The 27,958-nt window shown below is 41.5% G+C and overlaps 1 protein-coding gene across 1 annotated transcript; it reads left to right on the forward strand.

Moving 5' to 3' along the window:
* DHRS12 (dehydrogenase/reductase 12) lies at nucleotides 1–27,481 on the forward strand. Its single transcript, XM_056498071.1, has 10 exons — nucleotides 1–90; nucleotides 683–816; nucleotides 3,400–3,482; nucleotides 9,763–9,855; nucleotides 10,622–10,703; nucleotides 20,006–20,067; nucleotides 20,799–20,903; nucleotides 21,454–21,544; nucleotides 22,826–22,963; nucleotides 25,519–27,481. The coding sequence occupies exons 1-10, from the start codon at nucleotides 35–37 to the stop codon at nucleotides 25,644–25,646; spliced, it is 972 nt and encodes a 323-aa protein (XP_056354046.1). The 5' UTR covers nucleotides 1–34; the 3' UTR covers nucleotides 25,647–27,481.
* Nucleotides 27,482–27,958: the final 477 nt, after the last annotated feature.

Below are 27,958 nucleotides of genomic sequence, written 5' to 3' on the forward strand. Positions count from 1 at the left end.
GCGGGGCCGGCAGGGCAGCGAGGGCGGCAGCGCCATGTCCTGGTACCGCAACACCGTGTGGTTCGTGAAGGGGCTGCGGGAGTACACGAGGTACGGGCGGCGTGGGGCGAGCGCAGCGCCCGGGCTGGGCCGCTCCCGCCTGTGCGCGGGCCCTTCCCCGCGGCGGGGCCGTGGTTGTTTGGGGTTTTCATGGGCGGCTGCCCGCCCCCGCCAAGGCGGCGGAGCCCAGCCCCGCTCGGTGAGGCCGCCCGGCCCTGCCCGCCCCGCCCTGGGCCCGGGCCCGCCGCGCTTCCCCCGAGGGCAGGGCGGGGTGGCCTGGGCGGGCCAACGCCACCGCGAGTTGTCGCTTTCATTGCAAAGCGCTGCAACAGGCTGCCCCGGGGCGTGATGCAGACATCATCCCTGGGAGTGTTGGAAAAACATCTGGATACCGCACTTGAGGACATGGGTGAACGTGGTGGTGGTGGTGGGCTTGATGGTCCTAAAGGCCTTTTTCCTACCTTAGCGATTGTATGATACATCGCTGATCACAGTATTCGTGGCCTGTCCCATGGGATAAATTGCCCAGTAAACAGGGCAATTACTGGATACTGAGCTGTGAAAGTGCTTTTCAACCCACGCGCGTGTTTATTTTGGAAGGGCTCTCTTCTAGTTTCTCACAGGTGTCTCTTGATTTGTTCAGAGGTGGTTACGAGTCTGCTTCCAAGCACTTCAACCCAGCTGATGTGGAGGTGGATGTGGCTGGAAGATCCTTCCTGGTCACTGGTGCAAACAGTGGCATTGGCAAGGCCACGGCCAAGGAGATAGCGAGGAGAGGTGAGCAGGGCTGCCATGGAGCTCCCAGGAGGTTTGCAGAGAAGATGGAAGGAAGCAGGTTTGACCTTCCAGCACTGACACACAAATCCCTCGGATGTGGGGTCATTTCCCAGGGCTTGTAGTGTGGGTTAGAGGTTTAAGCACAATCAGTGTGGTGAGAAGTGGGATAAGGAAACCACATTAGCAGAGAGGAGCTGCAAATTGTTGTTCAAGTGCATGTTTACCAAAACTATCTGTGTTACAGTGGCATCTAAGAATGTTGGTGACAATCATTGTCTGTTTAAGGCTAATTCAGTACAAGTAATAGCCTGGCTGAATTTGAACTGAGGAATCTGCAAATGTATCATATCATCATGTGATAACAATAAGAAAACAATTGTCTTTAGAAAAATGAGATGGGAGAACATAAAAAAAAAACCAATGTAGCTGTTCTTGATATTAATGATAATACTCTGGAGTCTGTGCCCTTTGACTGATTACATGTAATTATTTTTTTATGTTGCTCTCTGTAAGCAAGGACATAGTATGAATAGGCCTAGCTGCTAAAGGATAAACCTAATCCCTTACAGAGTTGACAAAATAATTCCTGTTGTGCAAGAGTGGCAGGAGTTTTGGCACGTAGAATGAATGGGAGGAGCTTGTGGCTCTTTTTGTATGCTTGGGTTTCGTAACTATCTGATGAAGGAAAGTGGCTACTCAGTTAAATGAAACTAATTCAAAGCTGTTAGCATCAAAGAGTCTTTGGGTTAAAGATCTCCATCAGTGCCAGCATGTGATTGATTTCAGGTTCCCACTACTGCTATTGTACATAATCACTTTATGTAAGTATTGCTTTGTCAGGTGACTGTTTTGCTCACAAATGGATATCTCCACCAGGTTTTGCAAGCTGGAAAGCTGGCTGGATCTGGATGGGATTTGGTTACCATGCTTAGCAGAACAACCTTGGGCTCAGACTGCATGTCTGATATGTTGTATGGGCATTGCTGTTCATATGAAGTTAAAATGAGTTCCTGGTCCCATCCTCGAACATCTCACTTTGAAACTCAGTGTCAGCTGTTGGGGCTAAGGCTTGTAGTTGAAGCTAAGGCTTCAAGTATGCCTCGACAAGAAAATAAGGAATTCTGACTCAGCAGGAGAGTAATCAAGCTGTGTTGGCTTTACCTTCAAACACTCAGATGTTTCTAACTAATGATGATCTTGCTGACAATCTCTGTAATCTGAGTTCAGCTTTTCCCTGAATTGATGTCTTATGGATGTTTGGATCTGGGCTTTCCTCTGTGTCTTGTGAACTGCACTTCCAGTTGATATAGTCTTCTCCCATCTACTCTGACTGTTTCCGTGTGTTAAGTTCAAATATTTTCAATCTTTGCCCAAGAAAACAGATTTAAATTCCTTTCCTAGTGTATTGGACTAATACACACCTAAACTTCCCCCCTGTCCTGGTGCTCAGTAGGGAAACCTCTCTTGTAGACAAAAAGTTTCATTATCAGACCCCAGACTGGGTTGTGCAGTGTCTGACTGTATCATCCCAAGGTAGACTTGGTGTTTTGCATTTGGGTTATGGGCACTAAAAGTGTGACCTGACACAGTTGTTTCTATTATGAATTAATTATGTTTCTCTTAGGGATTAATTCCTTGACCTTTCTAGAGATGAACTGCTAGCAATCCCTAAAACACCTTTGAAAAGTTGTTTAAGGCAAAAGTAAAGAGTATAGGTATTCCTATGACTGAAATAAACACATGATTGTAACAATTAGAGAATATGATGAAAAAAAAAAAAAAAGTTGCCTAGCTGTACTTTAGCTTTGTGTTTGAAGGCTTTCTTTAGTATGGCTAAGTGATGAGGTTGTGTTAAGTATCCAGGTCTCTGAGAAGAGCCTTGCCTTGTGTCTTCCTTTCATGGAAAAGTTGGTTGGAAGAGACCTCTAGAGGTCACCTTGTCCTTGTCTCCTTGTCCAGCATCTCACTTGAAGCAGGACTGTTGGCAGCAGTAGATCAAATCAGTCATTGCTGTGTCTCACTGCTTGATACCCACAAGGATGCAAATTATGCATCCTTTTGAGGCATCCTGGTCTATTGAGAAGAAAACCACAGAAAATTGTTTTTCTGTTGAAAAGTAATTCTGATGACCTGAGCCTCCCAAGCTGCAACTGAAGCCACAGTCCTTCTCGTATCTCCCACTGCTGAGAATTCTGATACCGGTTTTGTTTCCTTCTCAGAGAGCAATTCTAGTCTCTTGTGTCGTTCAAGCCCTTTACTGAACTTCCTAAGGTGTATATCAAAAAGACCATCTATGATACAGATGCCTTAGCTTCAATTCCCCGTTTAGCTCTGGTATTTCACCCATTAAACAGGATGTACAGACTTGACAGAAATGGTTTGAGCACAGTACTAAGAGTGCAGTGGCCTTTTCCAAATGTGTAGGCTTGTGTGATGGCCCTGCCTGCCTTCACAGGAACCAGAGCCAACCAGAAATATTCCAGCTTTTTTCTTATATCCAGTATCTCACCTAATTAAAATGCTGATGTCTCCCCCAAATGCAATAATTAATTATCAAATGCTTTTCTTGTTGCAATCCACCAGGTGGCACAGTTCATCTGGTTTGCAGAAATAAGGAACGGGCTGAAGTTGCCAAAGAGGAAATAGTGACAGAAACGGGCAACCAGGTGAGTTGTTTTTTAGTCTTCTGTTTACTCTTAGAAAAGTTATTAGTTTTGAAGACCCCAGAGGCCTTGAGATACTCTTCCAACATCCTGCTGTTGTGTTTTTAATAGTATTTTCATACAGACATGGAAACATCTAGCAGTTTATAATTCAAATGATTTGAAGTGATTAACTTCAAACCATTTGAATCACCCAACTTCATTAGGTGATGTATTCTGTGATTAGTAACATTATCAGCATGCATGCTGTTTTATTTAATGTTTGTTGTTGATTTGCTTTTTGACGTCCTACTTACTATTCCTAACTACGTGGCTGAGGCTTTTAAAAGTTAATGCTTTGCAACACTCTTGCAACAACATTTATGATTACACAGCATTGGAGCTGAAGGTTTTATGTGTCTGAATAACAGGCTCTTGATTTGCTGAGGTTGGCTTCTCTGTGAAGTCCTGTGTGTGGTCCTAATTCTGTGCTCTACATGCCTTTTGATCTCTTATAATATCTCTTCCTTCTGTCTGTTACACATTCTTTTTGTTTCTGTATGTATCATTCTGCAATCCACCCCTGTGTCTGTCACTGTTGCTTTTTTAATTGTACAGGAGGATGTGCTTATGGAGAAGTTCACTAGTCATTATCTTTCTATCCTGTGCCCTGGTTTTGGCTGGGATAGAGTTAATTTCCTTTCTAGCAGTTCCACTGGTGCTATGCGTTGGATTTATGACCAAACCAGTGTTGAAAACCCACATTTTAGTTATTGCTGAGCAGTGCTGACACAGCATCAAAGCCTGTTCTCATTCTCACACTGCCCTCACCAAGTGAGCAGGCTGGGGTGCACAAGAGGGGAGGGCTGGGACAGCTGACTCCAGCTGACCAAAGGGACACCGCAGACCATATGACATCTTGCTCAGCTGTAAAATCTGTGAGGCAAAAGGAGCCATTCACAGATAAGGTATTTAGCTTTCCAAATCACTGTTGCATGGGATGAAGTCCTGCTTTCCTGGGGATTGCTAGATGCCTGCCTGACAATGGAAATAATGAATAATTCCTTGTTTTACTTTGTGTGCACACACAATTCTGCTTCACTTTGTGATGCTTTTAGCTCAGCCCACGAATTTCACCTGTTTTGTCCTTGTGATTGTCTCCCCAATCCCACTGGGAATGGAGTGAATAAATAGGGTTGAAGTACCTACCAGGGTTAATCTGCAGCATTTGGATGGAGACCTCTCTTCATTTTAAATAATGACTTGCCTCTTGTACACAGTTTTTTTGATCCCAGTAATAGACTCTAAGATGGATCAAAAATTCTGAAGACTTTTTTATGGTTAGAGATGTCATATTGACTACATTTCTGTGCTTTGATTTCAGCTCCCTAGTGTGACACAACCAGCATTACTCTTAGTTCTTTAATGGAAGTGAATTGGATCAGTCTTTATGTAGAAATAAATACTTTCCAGCTGTCTATAGCTGTGCAATCCCATGGCTATAGTAAGGCTGATGATTATCTGTGTTACCTCCTTCTCTAACTGCAGTCAGGCTGCCTGGAAGGAGAGGTGAGTTTGACCTCTGAAGGTTCCTTCATGTTTTGTTTTCTGTCACCTGGTGAAAAAAACTTAAGGCAAATAATATTCTTCCTCTAAAGGCAGCATAATTGTAACTGCAATTCCCACTTTTTGGTAGGCTGCTTACCAGTAATTTCTGTAGTCATGAGATAGTGCAAGGGCACTGCAGAACTTGTTTGTAACCCTGGGGACAGGGCACTTGTGCAGAGCAGCTTTCAGTGAAGTGTTAGATGAGCTGTACGAGAGGCCCTGTGGGACACGTGACTGCACTGGGAAGAGCATTTTAATAAGGAGTCCACAAGAACATCCTTCTTTATAAGTGCTCATTCAGAAGCAATCCAGAGAGATAATAAAATGCTTTATCTGCAACTTGACAAGCTGTATCCAGACTGAACTTGCTCTTCCTGATAATTTGGATGGAGATCCTGTTTTAGTATACACCAAAGATTTTTTCCATCTTCATTTCAGCACTCCACTCTAGCATTTACTGTGGGAGTTATTTGGCAGTCACCTGCCCCTAGATCTGGATACTGGAAAGTTCTCCTAATCTGTTACAATAGATCAAGTCACAGAGATAAGGTTTACTTTGAAAATGGCTCTGCTACCACTGAGGACTTTTATAGGGAACAGGCCTGAATATCCCTTTCCTGAGTCAACGTGACAGTCTTCAGCAGATAAGTGTTGATTTAGATCTTTTTCAGTCTCTGAAATCCCATGTATTGCTTATCATCTGCCCAAAAAACTTTAACTCTTCTGTACCAGTAGATAATGATATTAGTTTTAAAAGTAGAAAGTTTTAAAGAGGTATCCATCTTGAACCGGTAGAGCAGTGTCAAAGTTTTGGTCAGAAATGATTCTCAAAATGGATATGATTGGAAGGGACCACAGTGGGTCATCTGGTTCAGTCTCCTTGATCAAGCAGGGTCATCCTAGAGCACAGTATTACAATGAAAAAATTCTGACCCAAACTCAACTAAGGAGCTGAAATCAAATGACTAGAAATAAAGTCATGTGCTTTTTATCTACAGGAAAGCAGAATTACAGGCAGGGAATAGTGCCATATCATTTCTTCAGCTTCTCCACTTTTCTCATTTGCTTGTATAATGAGTATTTAAAGAAACAACTTGGAAAGAGAGGAGGCCCTTTAATGATTATTTGTTGTTTTGCAAGAGAACACATCCTCTGCATAATTATTTTAGAACTGCCTTTTCATGGCATACGTCACAAAACTATCTGTGGTGTGTCTTTGAGAGTAAGTGCTATCTGGGAGAAGAGTAGGAGTTGACATGCCTTTGTGTGCTGGTAAATGCCACTGTGCTTGTACTCTAGAACACAAATCTTCAAAAAGCAAAAGAACTGTCTGTAGCTAACAGCAAAAAGTTTTTGATGTTTTGGAGGAAGGAATTATTTCTGACTTTAGTGGTTTAGAAAGTGATAACTTTGCTACATGTCAAGCCTTTTTTTTTTTTTTTTTTTCTCCTTCTATTGCATCTACATTGCTGACTACAGAATTGCAAAACATTGCAAGGGTGTTGTGACATGGAGTGACTGACCAGGGTTTAGCAGTTAATGGAGCAGTTAGTGTGCAAGGGGATGGAAAAAGCACCCAGCACTCGGAGACAGCTGGGGTGGGTGCAGTGATGCTCCTGAAAGCATGCTTTACCACCCTGGCTGGAGCAACTGTGCCTGGCACATGGGACACTAGCCCAGACAGAGCTCCAGAGGGATAATGTGGCAGATGTTGGATTGCAGGGAGTGACTGGTACTTTTCCCTGAGCCTGGGGCAGCACATGATGGTGGCTTCAACTGCTGGGTTCTGCTGTGCTCAGGATGCACAGGATATCAGGATGTGACAGCAGGAGATGAGCAGGCTGCACAACCATAGGGAATAGAAACAGGAGATTGACAGGGTCTCTACAGAAAGTAGAAGAGCACATTGCATGGAAGGAGGGATGGCTGGAAGATGCATTTGAGTAAGTGGCAGATAGAGACTTCTAAGATGGGGGGGAATGGGAGCTTGTGAATGCTGGCAACAGAAGGCAGCTCCTTCTCTGCCTGCAGATGTGCATTTTTAGGATAGGTATAGTGCCATGGTAACAGATGAGGAAAAGCAAGCTCTGTCAGGGGAGGTGTTGGAGACAGATGATCCTGAACAGTAGTTGACAGTGGGAGGAAGTCGTGGGTGATGATGGCTGAAGGCTCCTTCCTGTGGGGGATGGAGGCACCCGTCTGCAGTCTTGGCTTGATGACTTGAGAGGTTTGTCACTTGCTGGGGACTCAGATGTAAGGTATTGCAGAGAGTCTGCTGAGGCTGATCTGGACCTTGGCCTAATACCTCTTGTTGCCCAGCCGCAAGGGCACCCATGACATTGTGAGGGGTGACCTGGAGTTCATCAAGAGTCAAGGGCATATCCATCAGTGAAAGGGAAGGGCTTGAGTAGGAGCTTATATGCTCTTGGACCTTCTCTGTTAAATGAGCTTTGCTGAGCAGCAATGACAAACTGGAGCAAGAGAGTCTTTGCCAACAGGTTTGCTAAGCCTAGTAAGGAGGCTTTAAAGTGGTTTCATTGATTTGTAGTGACCAAAACCAGAAGAGTAGTAGAGTCATGGAAGCAGTGAGTATGTGTCTATGGGACAGGAAAATGGAGGAGGCCCTTACAGTTTTCATAAGAAAGCAGCCTGTCTGGGAGCCCATTTCAGATGCCTGTTCATGAGTATACATAGCCTAGGAAACACAGGAATCCATGCATGACTGCAGAGCTGTGATCTCACTGGGATTAGACAGAAATAGTTGCTATGACTAGAGTGGATGTATACCCTTGTTTGTTGTATTGGTTTTGGATGGAGTAGAGTTAATTTTCTTCACAGTGGCTGGTGTGGGGCTGTGTTTGGAATTTGTTCTAAACACAGGGTTGATAATACAGAGACGCCTTTGCAATTGCTGAATAGGGTTTACATAGTGCCAAGGCCTTTTCTACTTTGTGTACTGACACTCTGGAGAAGAATTTGGGGTTGCATGGGAGGTTGCGAGGAGATGCAGCCAGGACAGGTTGACTAACTGGCCAAAGGGATATTTCCATATGACCATATGACATCATGCTCAGTGTATGAAGCTGGGGGAAAGAAAAAGGAATGGGAAGATGTTTGGAGTGGTGGCTTCCTATGTAACTATTATGTGTGATGGAGCCTTGCTCTCCTGGAGATGGCTGAATACCTGTCTGCCTATCGGAGGCAGTCAATTAATTCCTTGTAAAAAGCCTAAAGCACCTGGTATTCCAAGGCAGTTTCCCAGCTAACCAGGCCCAACCCTGATTAGTTTCTGAGATAAGACATGTTTGGGTGTTCTCAGAGTGGTATGCTCATAGGCTTGGGGTTTTTTGCTTTTGTGTGTGACTTTTGCTTTCCCTATTAATCTGTCTTTATCTCAGCCAACAAGTTAAGTTCTCTGTCTTTATCCTTCTCTCCCTGATCCCTTTGGTGAGATGACTCTGCCTGTGGACAAGAGGGGGCAGTGCTCTCCTTAACTTTGACAAGGCCTTTTACATGATTTGAAATGAAATCCTTGTCCAGTTTGGAGAGATATGGTTTGCACTGGTGGATGAGAAGGTGGTGGAAAACTGTCCAGAAGATGTGGCTTCAAAAGTAACAATCAGCAGAACAGAGCTGATCTGTTAATGACTTTTAGTGGCATCCCCCATGAGTCAATAGAGGGGCAAAACGTGATGACATCTTTTTAAGAGCACAGGTGACAGAATGAAGTGCAGTCTTTGCCTAGCTGGATGGAAATCAGATGGCAGAAAGGGATCTGGGAGTGACAAGTTGTCCCTCTGTGAGTTGTCCCTCCTGGGGCAAGGGAGGTCAACCATACCCCAGGTTGTATGAACATGAGTCTAACCAGTGGGCTGAGGGAAGTGCATCTTCCTCTCTATTAAGCCTTTGTGAAGCCACAGCAGGAGTCCTGTGCCTGGCTTTGGACTCCCCAGGATGAGGAAGTCATCAGTGTCCTGGAGTGAGTCCAGCAGAGGGTGACTAGGGAGATGGGACATGTCATGGACGAAGTGACTCTGAGAAGGCTGATTTTGCTGAGTGTTGAGAAGGCTGAGATGTGCTGGGAGTGTGTAGGGAAGGCACTACCATGCTTCTCTTGGGGGTCTGCAGTGGAAAGACAAGAGGCAGCTGACACAGATTGGAACGGGAATTCTGAGAAGGCAGGAGGAATAATATTTGTACCATGAGGGTGACCAAATGCTGGAGGCTTAGAGTAGGGGACTCAGGCAGATTGGTGAATCTCCATGTTTGCCAAGCAGCCTCCAGAGGTCTCTTCCCAGATTATTCTCTAATGCTGTGACCTTGTACATTTCCTTGGAAAGTTCAGCCAAAGAGAAAGCTGCTAAATTGTTTAAAGTGAAATTTTGCAAGCTTTGCAATACTTTTCTAGTTCACTGCTATGCCTGTCTGTCACATATATATCTATATATATTTATCTAAGTGGGACTCTCTTGATAACTTTGGCATTAAAAATCTGTCTCAGAAGCAGCTGAATCGATGACTAAACATGTTTTAAAGACTAGAGTTAAATTTTGCAATTGTGCATGTTAACCTGTATTACTTGTGTTCTGTAGACTATTTTTTTCACATTGCTTAAATAACTTTTCACATAGACAGGCCTCAACAGGGTTTCTATTCACTTTCCCTGTTGATTGTGACTTAGTTTCTTTTCCTTTAGAATATCTTCTTGCATATTGTGGATCTGTCTAATCCCAAGGAAATATGGAAGTTTGCTGAAAAATTCCAAAATGAACATAAATTAAATGTGTTGGTAAGTTCATGTACTTTAATCATGTATGTCAGTCTCGGGAATGTGTAGTTTATGTATTTGTCTGACAGGTCATGTAGACTTGACAGTTTGGCCCACAATTCTCTCTTTAATTTTCTCTAAATGTTTTTTTCAGGTGTCACCATCATATGCTCGCTCTTTCCCTTCTCAGTTAACACAGATGCTACAAAAAAAAGAGAAAAGCAGTTAATTTTACAGCTGCATTTTTGGAGACATCATACAGCTTCTCTTTGACTTTGATTGCTAATAACATTGTGCCTCTTAAAGCTAGACCTTCTGAAAGATTAAACTTTTGCAAAAAGTCCAAAGATTAAAACAGAGCCCAGGGGAGAGGAAACAGTTAATCATCATGGTTGGCAAGGGGCTCAGTGCAGTTCCCACTTTATTTAGCAGTGAAAATTTTCTTAGGGGCTGTACTACAACTGAGGCACCTGGGTGAGGAACATCTGATAAAAATGGGGAAATAACTTTGGAGGGGTGGCAGTGAACATGCATGAAGTGTGTAGGGGTTCTTTTTTTGATATGGGAAAGAAAAGTCTGAGCTCTTTCTGGCAGTGAAAGAAATGTCAGAGATGATGCTAGCTGCACACAGCTTGCAATCATGTGTTATTGAACAAATAAAAGCTACAGTGTGTATCTTTGTTTTGCAGTGTCAGAAAACAGCAAATTAACATGAACTGCTCATATGTGTGGATTCCCTTGTAGATATTTGTGTAGATTGTTTTTGTTTAAAGGAGTTGTTTTACAGATCAACAATGCGGGATGTATGGTGAATAACAGAGAGTTAACTGAAGATGGACTTGAAAAAAACTTTGCAACAAACACTTTGGGTGAGTATTGAAGGTTTAGTTCTGGAACATACTTATTTTGCTCACAGAAGTGTGTTTTTATAGCTGAGTTTGTAAGGTATGTATTCCTGCTTGAAGAAGGATCATAGCATTGCCATGCCAGGGAAGGAGCCTGGAAGGAGAAGAAGTATTACAGCTTGTTTGGAATGCCATTTTTAAATGTCTCCATTTTTCAGTTGTTTTGATATCAGCATCTTTATTTATCACAGCAGAAGTAGAAAATTGCAGGTTGATTCTGAAATATGCTTGGGAATTTTGTTCTGAGCATTGCTGCTAATGATGCTCTTTGTAATAATTGTGTTTCTGGGGTTTGGATGGAGCTTGGAGCACGTTAAAGAGACATTCAGATGTTTGAGTGGGCTTGCCCTATGTGACAGTTCTGTGTGACAGAGGTGCTGTGGAGGAAGCCTGCGCTGCATGTGGTGCCCTGGACACTCAAACAGATGCAATCTCTAGTAAAGGGATTGAGCAGCAATGGGCAAGTCTTGGGCACTCCACATGAAAGGGCATTGTGTGTGGACTGTGTGGCAGTGGTGTAAGAGGGACAAATGATGGGAAGCAATTCAAAAGGGAAAGTGGAGATGTGGAAGGGCAAGGAAAATGGTGAGCCAAGTGAAAGGTTTCCCCACACAAGCAGTGGAAAAGAGGAAAAGAGTGGAAAGAGTAAACAGCCAGCCAGCAGAGAAGAGCTGTCTGATACTGCTGATATCTGTAAGGCTGCACCTCTTGAAAAGAGGCACATGGTGCTTGCATCAACCCAACAGTCCTGACACTCTTCCCCCTCTGCCTCTGTGCAGGGTAGGTGGATTTCTCAAGAGACTGTCTTTAATATATTCAAAAGTGACACATTAGGGAAGAGCTGTGGTGCTTTGTTTCTGTTTTCCTCCTGTTCATCAGTATCTGGAGTGAGGAAGGGGAAAACCTAGTCTATAAAGATAAGCATTTATAGAACTAGTACAACCTGGAAATCATCGTTGGTTTTTATTCTTAGCCTTTTCCTGTGTTGCTTCCTTAAATTCTATTTATGTTTAAAAACCAACATTTTTAGTATAAATCTTTAGTGGAAAGTCACTTCACTGTTATTGTGCATACAGCTCATTTTTTCTGCAAGTCTGAATACATTAAACTGACAATTAAATCAAGTATAAAGGCACAGATGAAGTTGCTTCAGACTAATCTGCTAACATTCTTCTGTTTCTCATGGTCAAAAAATTCAAGAAGAGTTTTACTTGGCCATCAAATTTCTCTTGGCTGCACAAGTACAATAACTTCTACCTTGAGGGATCTATTCACCTTAAATTGGCTTTTATCCTCTTGTGGTCTTTCAGACAAAAACCCAGCAATGTGCAAAGGTTCAGTTCTTCCAGAGAGAAGCAAAGTGAAACAAACACAACAGTCTGAATGCAAAGGCATGTTTTGGTTTAGTTTATACATTAAGGATATTAAGTGCTGAGCAACTGTACTAGTGCATCACTTGAATTATATTTTATTGCACAAGTAGAACCAGCAAATTCTGCTTTTCCAGCTGTAAATCAGCCTTACTAGAGGTATTCAGCTGCACAGAGAAAGCTGAATTATGGTTGTAGCAAATAGGAAAATGCCTGTATTATCTTTTGTGGATGTTACTTATAGATCTCCTTTATTCATTCGTGTATCACTTGCTGCATGATTGTATAAGAAGTTCAAGGAGGTAAATCATCCTCTGTTGTCCAACTTCAGAGTTCAGACAAGGACTGGGTTGTTTGCTTAGATTGCTTCTCTCTAGACAAAAATGAAGATTGAATTTTGAATCTTTTAGAAAAGAATGGGACTTGATTGAGCTGGAAGGAGCTGGCAGTGCAACAAGAAGTGCCTGAAGGACCAAGGCTACAAACCACAGTTTTTTTCTTGAAAGTTGGGGATAGGATAATAAATGATAGCATCACAGTAGGAGAAAGCTGTGTGGAGAAACACCTGTCAGAGTAAATGCTGTGTTATTTCCCTAAGTACTAGGTGCCTTTGGGTGTGTTTTACTTGAGATAATCAGTAACTACCTGTGATTATAGGTTCCCAGAGAAAAACCTGGCTAAATTAGATATGGCTGGTATATAGGTTGGCTGTAAACTCAAATGTGGTCTGAAAGAACAAACTAAATTCCCCTCTCTGCCTCAGTAATGCTAAAGCCTGAAGGGTGACATGGGCTCAAAGCCCTTGTTTGGAAAATGTGCAGATGCCCCTCATTTGACTAACAAGATAGAATAATATCAGTATCTTTTGCAGGTCTTTACATGTAGGGTGTTCCTTCCATGTTTCTTTCACTTTTTTTTCCTACCCTGGATCTCTGGTCTAGTAAAGGAGTGTGTAGGTTGTAACTATCTAAAAATGCAAGACTGAAATATAACATGCTTTAAATGCATCACACAGTTTTTGAATTCTGAATCTGATATCTGATTAACATTTCTATAAGCTGTAAAGTTGCTCATTTATGTGTCTGAAATGCTGTGGAGCTTTTAAATCTAGTCTAGGAATATTTTCCTCTTGACTGATCTGTTAGTCCATTATTTGAGCATAATGGATGTCAGTGTTCAGTTCTAATTGATGATCTGACTTGTGAATCATACTTTATATCCTGATCTTTTCTTGGACATACATGGACAAAAATGACTGCATAAGTCCTCTTGTATGAATATGTACAAAAATAACAGCACTTAGAATAGAAAGTAAAGTTCCCTTAATGTAAAACACAGCTTACTGGCTAATTCAGAGGATGGTAACTGAAGCAAGAGGTGCATCCTCCTCTCTGGTGCTGTCAGAATATGCATGTGGATGAAGTTCAGGAAAATGTAAAATGCAGGTTGATAGTTAAGGCTTTGTATGGTTTGTTTAATACTCAAGTTCAAACTGTAAAGTGCTTTGAGCAGGTGGTAGCAGCTGCATCTGTGCTGGTGCCTGTAGCACCCTTGAAATGAGTCTGAGGCACAAGTGCTGCATGGCTCATTATGGTTCTGTTGTTGCTGTCAAATGAGACACCTTGCCTTTTTTCCCTGCTAGATGCTCAAGGATTGTTGTCTGATTGCTGGAGCTCAGTGAATGTAGAGAGCAGAATGGAACACTTAGACTGTAATGTGGGAGCACTGGCCAGGCATGAGTCTGGAATAGCACTTTGCTGATTGAAACACTCTTTCAAATAAACCAATTGAGTGACTTGCTTGGGGTAATGTGAGCAGATTTCCTGCATACCTGCCAATCCTTATGGGCAGACTTTTTTTTCTCTCTTCTCTAGTTTGTGTGATATTGCCTTTATATTTCTTCTTGTGGGCTGACCATGTACTCAGGGTAGTACCCAGGAGCTGGGCAGCAACAAGCAATCATTTCTTCTGATGAGTCTTGCAGACTTCTGAGTCAAAACTTTTTTAAAATGTAATTTTATTTTACTTGTTTTAGTATAACTCACCACCAAAGCTGATGGTGTTTAGTCATTGTGGAAAAAAGCTTCAGCATTGATAAGCAAGTGAAGGCAAAATCAGCATGTTCTTATTGAAACTCTAGACATTTAGCTGAAACAATCCTTTTTCCTCTGTTTTATCGCCTGCCTCACTTTGCTTTTACTCAATGTATCTTGCTGCTTGACATGGAAAAATGGCATATATGTTACTTTTTTATTTCTACTTACCAGCCAAGGGGATGCTAAAACACAAAGAGATAAATGATGCTCCCAGTATGCATCTTTTCCTCAATCTAATGTGCTCTCATGTTTTAATAATATATAGACATACACTTCCACTTTGTACAAGAGTTAGAGCCAGAAGAAATAAGATGTTTATCTGTCATAGTGACGCTATAGCCCAGCTGTGGCAAACTGCCTAACCTGAGTGGATGTTTGTCAGTCTCCTTACACATGAACTGTATCTAGCTGGTGTTTCACAGAAGACAGTGCAGCCTGGTGTTCTGAATTACTTGGAAGTCAAACAACTTTATCAGCTGTCAGTCTGCCGTAAGTTCAATGCCTGATCTTTGGCAAGACAACCTCATCTGTGACAAGGAGGCTGTGGTTCCAATTTTCTTTCTAAGGAGCTTTGAGACCTATGGATCAGAGGTGGTACATAAAAGGATAATGTTGAATATAATTGCACATGCAATAACTGTACTGAAGCCTGGTTCCCAGGAGACAGAGGGACCCTTATTGAGATGAGCTTTGTCATTTGAGGGAAATGTAAACCTTTGTGTTTCATGTTCATTAACTTTCCCCATACACTTTCAGTTATTGCTAGTGCAGTGGAATTGGCCCTCAGAGACAGCATACTAAATCTTCACTTCTGATCTCTTACTCAGGAAAAGAGACTCAGGGATGTATCTTACTTGAACTGCATAAACTGCGAGTTTGAAAAGATAATCCAGCCAATGAAGAATGTCACTTTGTTTGTTGGGTGGTTTTGTTTCATTTTTTTCTGTGGTTTATTTTTACTTGGACTCAAGAAAAGTGAGCCAGTTTAACTGATTTCTACCAGATGAATGAGCTATTGGAATCTGTACAGTCATGGTTTTTTGGTGGTGTTGGGTTTTTTTATTTGTTTGTTTAGGTTTTTTTGCTCTCAGTTTTTTCACAGTTGAAATAACACTGCTTCTAATAATTCTGCAAAGCTCAGATAGATGAAAACCTTCACTGGGTATTGTCCTGGCTGCCTGCCTTTATCCAAATGTTAGCAGGGCAAAAACCTCACCAGCAGTGTGCCACTAATTGCCAGATAGAATGTCAAGCAAAAAACATTCTGGAATCCACCAAGACACTCGAGTTCACAGTAATTGTATCATCAATTAATTTGTTATAAGCAGGTGGTAGGTTTACAATTTTACTTCTGCTGAAACCATAATTTTCTTCAAAATTAATTTATAAAGTACATATTTTAAAGTCACATTAAATCCTAAAGTAAATCAGAGTATGTGTTTGTGTACTTTTAGTTTATGTGATATCCTGTTAATTTTCAGCCTGAAATATATGAATCCTAAGGAGTCTTCCAGGTTCTGGCAGATTGATCTACACCTCTAGCAGTTTGAAAATCTGCATGCACAGTGTTTATTTATATTTTCTGTTAGGGCTATCCTGTGTTTTGATTGCTTTCATGTTTTACTACAGCCAGACTTGCAGTTTTCTGTGAGAAAGACCAGTGCCTAATACACTGGAGACTGCTGTCCTGTGCGCTAGGATAGCTTTCATTTTGTTCATGTCATGGGACTCACAGTGGAATAACTGCTGCAAGAACATGCAGAGCTACATGCATGCATGCATGAGTCCCCTCAGCTTCTGCATCATGTCATGGGAAAGGTAACATAACTTTATTTAGGAGTTTGAGGCAGTTAGGATGATTTTTGTAGGTCTTGGGCTTTTTTTTTTTTTTTTTTTTTTAAACAACTTACTGTATGAATCAAATGTTTATCTCCATAATGATGCCTCATTTTCTACGCATACATCATTACTATTTCGCTCTGTGATTGTGAAACCACTGAATTAGTGTTTATCCAGGTTGACAGAGGAGTTCACTGTATGGAGTAAAAAATTTGAGTTGTTAGTTAAAGCACAGTATCAGATTATTCAACTAAATTGAGAAGATCTCAGAGCAGGTGAAGCAATTACCAGACAGGCCACAAGGGAATGCATGGTGATTCAATATTTTTTGTGGGTTTTGTTTTTATATTTTTCAAGCTAACATGAAACTTAAATATTAATGTGCCTGAGCAAAGTATGTTCTCAATAAATGCCACGCTCATTACTTTTACTGGAATGACCATGTTTAATGCACAGATTGGCAACCTACCCTGCCTACTTTACCATATGATAAAGTTGGTTTATGGTGTGCAATTTCCTATTATGGGAGATCAACTTCAAGGCATAAAGCCTACAGAAGTTTTTCCGAAGAAAGCTAATGTTTGTATTTAAAATAAATTGTACATCTATCCCAGGAGCCTTTTTAACTAGAGAAAACATGGCCAGCCAGTACTGTGTCAAACCTCATTACAATGAACAGGGCTGTAGCTTGTCCAGAAGGTTTTGCAAGTCAACTCTTCACCTTGGCAGAGTTCAGTGAGGGCAAGATGAAATCCTTCATATGGGTGTGATAGACTGGGCTCACCTTCTGCATTCCTGCTGCTCCTGAGCAAACTCCCAAATTCATCTTGCTGGGCTCCATTGTGTCACAGCAAATACTTCTCATCAAAGGGAAACACCATTTATTTCACTGTGGTTTTTTTTCCCTGTTACACCCGTGGGAGACAAGCTTTCAGACCATGTGGACAATGTACCTTCCAGTGACAGGAAATGGGGATGCACAAATCTGGCCCATGTCACACAGTCCTAAATGCAGGTAGTACCAGCTGTATGTTCAACATACAATAATTGCTGCTTTCAGTGCAAGGCACAACACTATTGAATGCTGCCTTTCCTTTCATCTACTTCTGTGTTAAACCATTAAAAAAACCCAGAACAACTCAATCTGTACAGTTCAAACACAGTGATAATTAAGCATTAACCACATTTGATATGCTTTACCTTTTTAAACTCAGCTCTATGTGAGGAAGTTTCTCCTTTAACAGACAAATTTTTTTTTGTGTCAAGTAAATGTGTTAGAATACTCAAGTGCCCATTTTTGAAAAGCTGATACCCAGTACATTGGTATTAATAATCAGGTATTGGCAAAGGGACATACAGTTTGGATGTTGCCTTGATTTCCTTATGTAGAAGCAGAGATTAATGTAGTTTCTTCTGCTGAATCAGTCTTGGTTTTCTTCGTAAAGTTTTTTTTCAACAAGAAAAATTTGCCTTTTTTTTTTTTATTTTTTTTTTTCTTCATAAGGACGGTGGCAGGCAATGCCTTCATTTGCTGCTTGCCTTTTTATTCAGAAATGAATTTCTGTGTTAGTGCTTGCTGTGATACAGCTGTGCTGGACAAAGTACCTGCCATGAGGTGCATGGCTGAGCCAAGCCCTGCAGTGACCATACTGAGCATTCTCCCAAGCTGTTTGAATGTCACCATCAAACTGCCAGCTTTTGCACTAATAAAAATGGGGATTGTGATGTATTCTAACCAGCAATAAACATTGTTAAGAAAGTATATCTGTTCTACTGTTACCTTCTAAATTTCTTTTCCAGGCTGTTTTGCCTGACGGACCAGCTCAGGAAAATAAGAATGTATAATATCCAAGTATTTTTGTCAAAGGAATGAGGAGTTTGTGTTCAAACACTTAAAATGGGGACAGTAGTTGGTGGAATATTTAGCAGTGGGAGAAATTAAATGCTGCAACCTTAATGCCTGATGCATTGTGCCTGTGTGTGTTTTCAGATACTGTTGCTTACCATAGGAAGCTGTAATCAAAACTGCTGTTTGTGCTCTTTCTCAAAGCAAACGAGCAAGTGGTTTTGTGGGGCAAAAAGATGGAATGCTCTGGCTTTGTGGGATTTACTGAATTCTTAATAAACTTGAGGAATAGAGGAAATGTGAGCTTTGCAGTTAGTTCGTGGTTCTAAATAAGCACATAAACTTCTGACAAGCTGTAGTTGCTCTAAGCAGGATTTTTGGCATTGAACATTTCTCTTATTCTGCTGGAAAACAAAACAAAGCTCAGTTGTTAATGAGGCAACGTTAGTACATTCATCTTTGCAGCTCTTTAGAATTAACAAATCAACATGAAGCCCCTTAAAAGTGTAAATTAATCTGCAGGACAGTAAAATGGAGCATCGTCAGAGCTGGTGCATTGCAGTTTTTCCTTTAGGAGATGCAGCTTATTTAACCAAGACATGATGTTACTTTTTTAGAAGAATCCGCAGCCTGACAACATTAAAACCAGGCTTGCAGCTTGTACTGAAGTGATTTTTAGATTTTTTTTCCCCCTCATGGTGGGAGCCTCCCCTGACAGTCAGCGGGAGCTCTTGTACCGATGATGTCATCGCTCAGTCTCCCCGCCGCTACCAGGGGACGCGACCGGGCTCTCGTTATTCGCTGGCAACTGCCTTTGCTCACATTTTCTGCTGAAGACAGGCTGCATTTACTCATCTGCGGTGCATTTGCCTTGTTTGATCTGCCAGGGCTTTAAATATATTGTGTGTGTATGGGCATACCTCTGATTATATGGAGAAAGTGAAGGCTGCTGTATCTGCCAGGGGAACTGAATAGTTTGTTCACCAAGCATGTAACATGTTTGATTTTGGTACCATATTTATAAACATGCTGTACTTTAACTGGGTGATCTCATTGCCTCTGTGGAAGAGAGGTTATAAAGACATGCTGAAGTCTTCATGTCTAGTGAAAAACATGGCCTTGGTAGCTCAAGGAAAAAAATGTGTTTATCACTGATAGAACTGTTGAACTAGAGCCATTTGTAAAGACATGAGAGGAAGGTAGATGCAGAAACACTAGACTAAATGGGGCTAGATTAATTTTGAATTAAATGGAATTTCTTACAAATACATTTTAAACAGAAAAAAAAAATCTCTGAAAAGATAAAAATCTCTGTGTTGCACTCAGTTGCATGAAACATCACTAGGCGTGTCTGTGTGTCTGAATCAAATACACTGACAGTTGAACAGTGTTTGTAATAACAAACTTTGCTGGTCATGGTAATGGAATATATTTGTATGGTGTGTAAAAATCCTTGCTAAATGAACATGATTAAAGCAGGGAAGGACACAATCAAGTTTCTTTAAGTAATCTTAGCTCAGCCTTGGGCAGGCAACATTAATATTTTTTCCCCCAAGGATTTCTTATCTTCCATAATGGTCATGCTAGGGATTTAAGGGGTGGGTTTTATGTGCAACACAAAGTGTCAGTGTACTCTGAGTAATTTCATAGCGAGAAGGGAAAAATGGACAAGTCTTAAGTGCATATGCAGTGCCTTAAGAACTTTAAGTATGAAGCACAGTATTCTTCTCTTGCTTATGACCCAGCTCAGATCTGTGTGTGTATGCTAGACTTGCAGGGGAAATGCATTCCCCATTTCTTCACTGCCATCACCTTCCCCCACTCAGGAATTCCATACCTGATCCATTTTGCCTTTGGATCCTGTTTTCTCTATAGGTAAAACAAGCATGAAAATCTTAAAATAATATATGCCTTTTCCTAAGTATATGGCAATGTGAACCACTACAAGTTGAGTTGGCACACTGCAAATGAAGCAGCAACAAAAACTCATTGTCAAATTCAGATTGGATTTCAGAGATAAAGAGACTTTGGGTTTTGGGTTGTTAAGGATGGTGGAGAGAGAAGAAAGCTTTTTTTAAAAGGAAAAGTTAATGGTGGTGCCTGTCTGTCTTCCAGGTACATACATCATGACAACTGCCCTGGTGCCTCTCCTGGAAAAAGCAGCTGATGCCAGAGTGGTGAGTCTTTGATGCTGTTTAAAAAGGGTGTTTTACTATTTTTACCTTCTGGCTTGTGACAGCAGTTCCCTGACTGTGTTGGGATTACTTATAATACTGTAAGGATCTCTAAAATCCTCTTGGATTTTGCTAACAACAGCCTCCTCCTCTAAGGCAAAGCTCCTGCCTGCTGCTCTCAACCCTTCCTTGGAAATCAGAGTAAAACACTTCATTTGGGAATTACCCTCTTAGATTCCCTAGGGCAAGTTAGCTCCTGCAGAGGAGTGTAAAATACGTACAACAGGAATATAGGCTTAAAAGAATTTTTCAGATCTTGGTGTAAAATAAGACAGCAGGTACATTTTTAAAAATGAAATTTTCCAATTTTTGTATGGTTTCTAATTAGCTTCAGTAAATGCTAAACATACAAACTGCAAATAGTGCTATTCTGCTGTTTTCTTTTTCCCTATTACTTTTAAAAGGAAGAAGCACAAAATTCCTGAAATGACCCAACATCACTTTGAATGAAAATCACTTCTTAAAAACTTATGTATCTTCCACCTCATCTCCAGGTATGCTCTACTCATGAGCATAAGCATAATGCAAAGGGTATGCAGAGGAATCCTGCTCCGTTGGGACTTCCAGCTGTGGCCTGAAGACTACATTGCATGCATGAGTGCATCTCTGGGGAGTTCCTGGTTTTGCTTTTCATTTGTTTTTCATTCATTTGTTTTTCATTCATTTAATTACAGATAACTGTTTCTTCTGGGGGCATGCTAGTTCAAAAATTAAACATATCTGACTTGCAGTCGGGAAGTGGGCCATTTGATGGAACTATGGTGTATGCACAGAACAAGGTACAGTCCATGGCATTGAAAACAAAGCCCAGCCCTTCTTTGCTAGCTAGCTCATACCATCTGCTTTGCAAAAAGCCTGTTGGTCACTGTTGCTTTCTCATTGCATCCAACCATATTCAGATGCACAGGCAATAATCTTCAGGAGTATGATGGCATGCCCTTAGGAGTGCATACATCTTGCATGGAGGAGAGCATGGCTAGACTTTCTTTTGGTATGAGAGAAGTCTCAAGGGGGAACACTGTCTTTAGCTGATGAACCCTGTCTGCCTGCTTAGTTCTTGCCCACTGTCTGCAGCAAGTAGACGTGGTCAATAAAAGCAGTGCAGCTGCTTTCAAAGTAAATTTGTGGCCAGGGTATGGATGGCAATGACTGTGGAAGCCTCTTATGAAATTATCCAATAAATCCAGTCAGGATGAGCAAGGGAATATTTCTGTACAGAAATGCTCTGGTATTTATGGCACATTTGATGTAGTTTATTTCCCTGGGAACTAATTTGGTGGACAGGCTGTTGAACTTGGTGCTAGTGTGGCTCTTACTGCTCTATCCTAGAGACAGCAAGTTGTCCTGACAGAACAGTGGGCAAAGGCTCACAGAAACATCCATTTCTCTGTGATGCACCCTGGCTGGGCAGACACTCCAGGTAACATCTGCTTCACACTCTGACAATAATGTTTTTCTTTTCAGGATTAGTCTGAAAGCAAAGAGAAATGAAACTTCCTAGTATATTTTTTCCAACAGGTGCAGTAGTTTCTCCAGACTAGTGCTTGAAGTAGTTTTATATCCCCTTGGTGGCTCTATTCTGCACACTGTCTGCTAGCTGTGTATATCTAGAGAATAATAATGGGCAGTGAATGCTTCCAGCCCTGCACAAATGCACAGCAGAGACACAGTTCTTTAAGGTAACCTTTAAGTTCCATTTGTGGTGGAATTGTTTAACACACAGATGGAGCTTCTGCCCCTGTAAGTACCACTGGGAATCTGTGAGGACATGTAGGAGCATGCACCACTGTGCAAGCCCTCTACTCTTCCTCTAAGCACTTACTGCTCTTGAGAAGCAGTTTGGCCATTCAGCCCTTTGTCTGAGCTGCAGCTGTTCTTCAGGGACTGAGCAGGTGGGCCAGCATCAGTCATGCACTATGCATGTTGCATTCCCCAATGTTTCCATGCCCTAGTACCCAAGCTTAGGATGTCTCTAGGTCTTTATAGGGATGCAGTTTCCAAAATTTGCTTCTGACAACAGGACTATTTAGCCTGTCTACTTATGCTTGAAAATAGCCCTTTCCTAAATATCCTGGTATTTATTTTTCTCTAAAATACGTTTATTTTTGCACTTCCTTTATGGATTTCAAACTTAATGAACCATAAAGTTATCCCATCTTAAAGTTCAAAGACTCTCCAACCTCCAGAAATAAATACCTACAGTGGATGGGTCCACAGTCATCATCTGTTGGACAAAATAAAATGAAGCCAGAATTTAGACAGAAGTAAGCAGTTTTTAAATACAGTGCTGCAATCAGTTTCCTAAAACTGGTGAGAAAATAAGAGCTAAAAAATCCCATTAGAATACTATTTTTTCGAATTTGTGTTTCCTCTGTGTTTGTCATCTTTATGGTTTAGAATGGAATTGGCAGAGGAACCTCTTACAGATCCTGTTGTCAGTTTAGTCCCTGTAATTTGACCCAAACAAACTAGTGGTGGATCATCTGGCAGCTTAGTGCTATTCTCCAACAAGCCATCCTACTCCCAGATATGAGGAAATCCTCATTTTCTTCCGTAAGCTCCAGAGATGCCTCCTACACACAAAATGGCAATTTGAAGCTGTTTTGTTTTGTTTTGATTTTTGTTTTGGTTTTTGCTTTTTTTTTTGTGTATCAAAAAAGCCTGGCATGGCAGGCCACCATTCCATTGTTATCCTTTCCAGCTGTGAGATCATCCATGCCTGATTTCTATGAGAGGATGAAGAACTCGCTGCGCACAGAGGCCCAGGGGGCTGACACTGTCCTGTGGTTGGCAGTGTCAGCTGAAGCAACAAAGCTGCCCAGTGGCTTGTTCTTCCAAGGTAAGGAGCAGTGTCTCACAGTGCACAGACTGGAGATTCCCCAGCCTGCCTGAGCTTAGGATCCTTGTCTGGCCTGGAAGGGGATGAAGGCTGCACCAGGCAGCTTGTGCAAAGGATAAAGCATTCCTCAAAGTTGTTTCAAGTCTAAATGTTTGAGTGAACACTGTGTTGAATGTTTTATTCCTGCTTTTGTCCTTTAAAGTAGCTGATAGAGATTTACAAAGCATTTCTTTATGAAGGGTTGGCGATTTTTGTAATGAAAATGCTGCATGTAGGACTGTGCCAAGGGAAGGTGAATCACAGCAAACAGCATTTTTTATGATGCTAGGAAAGGAGCATCTTTCTTACAGAGCACTGGGAGTTGGCTCTGCTTTGACAGGTTCTTCTTCCTACTGTTCCATGCTAGCTAAAACTGCCAATTCTCCATTTCTATAACACTGGGCAGAGACTTGAGCACAGTGGCATTTTTGGCACTGTGAGCTTAGGGAATGGAAAAGTAGGGCAGAGCCTTTCTTGTCTCCCAGGCAAATGACAGGCATCTTTGTAGGAGCAGCTGGAAGCAGGGATGCCTCAGTGGTGATGCAGGTCAGTCCAGAAAGAGAAAGCTCAGGGTAATTTCCTACAGAAGCTCAGTGTTTCTGTTGGATGTGGCACTCAAATCCTGATGCACTGAATTTCTATACAGAGAATGCAGGAAGCTCAGACTTCCACATTTGGGTTGACTTTGTCCCTTCTGTCACACAGACAGTCACACAGGGCTGGCTGACAGATATTTAAATCGACATTTTTCATGTCAGCATGTGGAAACCCCTCACCCCAGCTGGTCAGCCTTTGTAGAACCAGACTTTGCCTTTTTCCTACTCCAATCACTTTCTTTTGGTCCAAATGCTTCTGCTCAGTTGTTCTGTTTCTTTCATAATTCCACCAAGTTCTTCCCTTTGGCCTTTGTCTACTCCCAGCTTTGGTAAATGGGGAGCATGCCCTGGCTCTTTAGCTAAAGCTACTTACTTGAGAGAGCTTTGGTTCTGGCATGACTGCTCTTAAAGCTGCAGGAGAAGTTCTGAGTCTGTGTCTTGTGCTTATCAAATAGTGGTGAAGTCAGTTATTTCTTGCTCCTATGGCCTTTTGGAGACCACAGCTTGCCATGGGCACTCTTCAGGCCCTTTCAGTGAAGGGTTTGGGGTGTGGGAGCACTTTGCCACAAACCCCATGCTTCTGGTCCTTAGCAGCCATTTTCCAAATCCAGCACAATTACAGTTTCCCTCCATTTTCTGCATTCTCTTTTACTGTTCCCTCCAAGAGCAAACCAAAGCCAGCTTCTTTTCTTTTTCTGAGAAAAAAATAAAGGGAAGTGAGAACACAACTAGTACTACCAGAATTCTCTATATCTGCTAAAATATATAAAAAATATTTAACAGAGACCTGCTTTCCAAAGATTAGAAGCATCTTCTCTGTGATGCTGAACTTGGCTTTCATACCTAGTTCCCAAACTTTAGCACAGGCTACTGGAAGCACTGTGGCTGGGTGGGGAGCCATTCATAATAATGGAGAAGGGAATGTTCTCTGCATGCTTCTCTCTCCTCAGTTTTCCATAAGCAGAAGTTATGTGGTGTGTGCAGTCAGGTAAACATTTGCTCTTAAGAGAGCAAATATCTCTGCTCTCCTGGGAAGCCTAGTGGGAACCTGATAGGTTTTCAGGGAAATCTGCTACCAAGGGTTGCAACAGTTTGTTCTTTTTGTCTCAGCTGGCTGCTGCAGAAGTTGGGCTCGTTAAATAGACTTAGCAGTGGTGCACCAGTGCTCTGTCTGTTGTTCCACAGACACCTGACAGCACTGTCACAAGGCTCCCAGGCTCTAGATACCATGTTTTTGGAGAGAAAAATCCCTTGGAGTGGATGGAGGTAACAGCTGTATTTACAGAGTGAGTGACAGGCATGAGATATGGAAAATCCAGCAAAGCATCAAACTGAGCAAACTTTGTTGGATACGTGTCACTTACGGCGATTGAGCAATAAGCTCAAGTTCCTTTGCATTTAGAATTTAACCATTGTTTCTAAGGATGAAAGTAAGCATTTTAAGATTGAAAATAATCCTAACTACAAAGTCCCAGTTGAGGATTTGTACAGTATTAGAAACATTGTCCAGGAGGCAAGAAAAAGGTTTCTTCAAGTGCAAAAGCATCCTCTGCCTGCAGCAAAAACTCCAGCTATTGCTCTTTGCCTGCAGGTGTTGTACTAGTGACAGGCATAACCCCTCAAGGAAGCCTTCCTTTTCCTAAACTGTCCCCAGCTGCAAATGAGAGCATGCTCCACAGTATTGTGCAACAGAAGAATCAATCTAGCTCCAAAATACAAATTGAATTGGTTTAATTTTTGGTTTAGAATATATGCTTAACTAGCATTATTTACAGGTACCTAGAGGGTTAAGTTTCCTGGCTTCATGAGGTATATTTTGGCAGTATAGAGTCCATCAGAAAAACCTCCTTTCTGCTATAAGAAAGTTAAATGTACCCATAAGTGTTTTCTGTTTTTTTTTTTTTCCTTCTTTTCTTTCAGACAGGCAACCAGTCCCTACACACTTACCCCTAGCATACACCCACAGTCCACCAGAGGATGAAGAGAAACTAATGGAGGTGCTGGAAGAGTTCTCCCAGAAGTTTAAATCTGTTTCTCCTGGAGTTTAGTGTCTCTGCTGACACAGTGTCACCACAAGTCTTCTAATTACACAGTAACACTGCTGTTGAAGGGAAGTAGGATACCATAGGCCTGTTAAAAATGAATTAGATTCAGGTGTTCTCAAAATGAGGTGGTTGAGTGGCACCTGTGTAATTTTTTTCTGCTGCCAAGTCTCTCCCAAAGTGAATATGCAGCTTCTGCCTCAAGACACACTAAGGTTGTGCTCTTTGGATTGGAAGAAAAATCAAAAGACATTAAAATAAAACCTGTTTAAGTTTGCAAAGTTACCTAGAATAATTTAAACCACTCAACACAGAGAAATGCAGAGGAGTGTACTTTCAGTAGTCCTTGTGAAGGACTTCAGGAAAGAAGTGGGAATGTTTTAAACAACTTTTAACTGCTGCATTTGACAGGTTGGTGGTTTCCTTCATTGCATGAGGGTGATTTGGCTCAAACATGTAACTGGGAATGCAGAAACTCTCTTGCAGAGCCTGCTTAGTTTAAAGTGAAGGAATCCTCATGGCCTTCAGTTTCTGTAAATTGGTCCTGGAATGCAGAAGTGATCTGCTTCCTCATGTTTAAACAGCAAGAATTTAGGAACACTGCCAAATGCCTTCTGCATTACTTTATGGAGCCAGGGCTAAATATTATCCCATTTATGTCAAAATATCATGAAGTAGGAGGTTTCAACACAACACACCCAGACATGGCTGGATCCAGCAGACAAATGGCTGCATGACTGTAAGCACAAGAAGAAACAACACACTAAGCTGTACCTGCTTGCCATTTCTGTGAGAGATAAAGGGAATTGTTCTATCATTGCTAATGGATTAAGAGGGGAAGGGAACACTGGTGGGGCACAGGTTTTAGAGGAGAATCCTCTCCTGATGAGAGGCTTGTATTTTGTCTGGATCTCTTTACTTCAGACACAGAGAACATGATTTATCTTACCTGATCTGTGCAGATTTGAGTTACTGAGTTTCTCACTGTAAACTGGTAGAGGGGAAAACAGGCTTTTTTACAGGGATCAACTGGATCTAGTTTAAGAAATACCACCTACAGTGCTGCATCTTTCTAATAGTGCTGAAGACAATCAGCTCAGACTAAGACATTCTAGTGGGACTCATTTTGTCTTGATTATTTCAGATTTACTGCAAAGCCAAGACTGTTGTTAACAAAGGTAACACCTTTTCTCCTGATCTGAGTTTGTTTATTAACCAACTGCCTCCAGAACCAGCCAGGTTGCTGCACTGTTTCACATGTGGCTCACACCAGTGTGGTAGGACCAAGGACCTAAACACAAATATAACACAGTCCTTGAGTCTCTGCAGTGACTGGCAGCTAAAGACTGCTGGTGGACAGAGGAGAGCTCCTTATATCTGCTTCATGTAATTTAATTTCCTCCTGGCTGATAGCATTTCCTCATTATTCAAAGATCTCTTTTTAACTATCAGTTTAAGAAAAACCTGTTTTTTTCAGCCTAGTGTCAATCTCCTTAGACATAAAGACTTTACTGTCAGAGAGGCCCTGAGAAAAATTTTCCCATGATAAGCAGTGCTGAGACAAGTCAGGCTGTCACAGCTCCTCCTGAAGAGGCTGGGTCAACATTCAAACTATTGCTTCATTTATAAACTTAACTCCTTCTTGCACTACAGTGAAAGAAAACAACAGCAGGGACTGTACAGAGGTTTAGTTCCTGCAAATCTGGTACTAACGTTTTCTATGGTTTAAACTGTTAAATGCAGTTACCCAAAACAAGAGCATGGCTGGAAGCATATATAGTAACTACATTTCTTAACCAAATAGCTGCAAGGCTAAGAAAAACATTTGCATATTAATATCAGTTTGCTTCTCAACTCTGTAGTACAGAAGAAAAGTTTAATGACTGGTATTTAAGTAGCTCATAAAAGTAAAAACAGTGCACTATATATGTATATATCTAACACATTTTACTCCACATTCTGCACTAGTGTGTTTGAATAGCCTATATTTTTCATTTTGTCTCACAGCTTAAAAATGAAACCAAAGTTAACAAAACTGCTTTAATCAAAGTTTGGTCACAGTGTCAAAGAGCAATATGCTATGGCTTAAGAGCACTTATGACTTAAAAAGAACTAAACCACAGGAACAGCAGCCAGAAGCAAAGTCCAGAGTCTCAGACACTTTGGTATTATGGTCCTGTTGATGCTTTATTTCAGCCCAATTCCACAAGAGCAAACATGGCATGTGGCTGCAAGCCAGTGAGAGGATTTGTGTTAATGCAATCCAGAATGACTTGCACCTTCATGTAAGTGAATACATTTACAGACTCCCAGATTAT

This window comes from Oenanthe melanoleuca, chromosome 1, assembly GCF_029582105.1.
Source record: "Oenanthe melanoleuca isolate GR-GAL-2019-014 chromosome 1, OMel1.0, whole genome shotgun sequence".
Taxonomy (NCBI): domain Eukaryota; kingdom Metazoa; phylum Chordata; class Aves; order Passeriformes; family Muscicapidae; genus Oenanthe; species Oenanthe melanoleuca.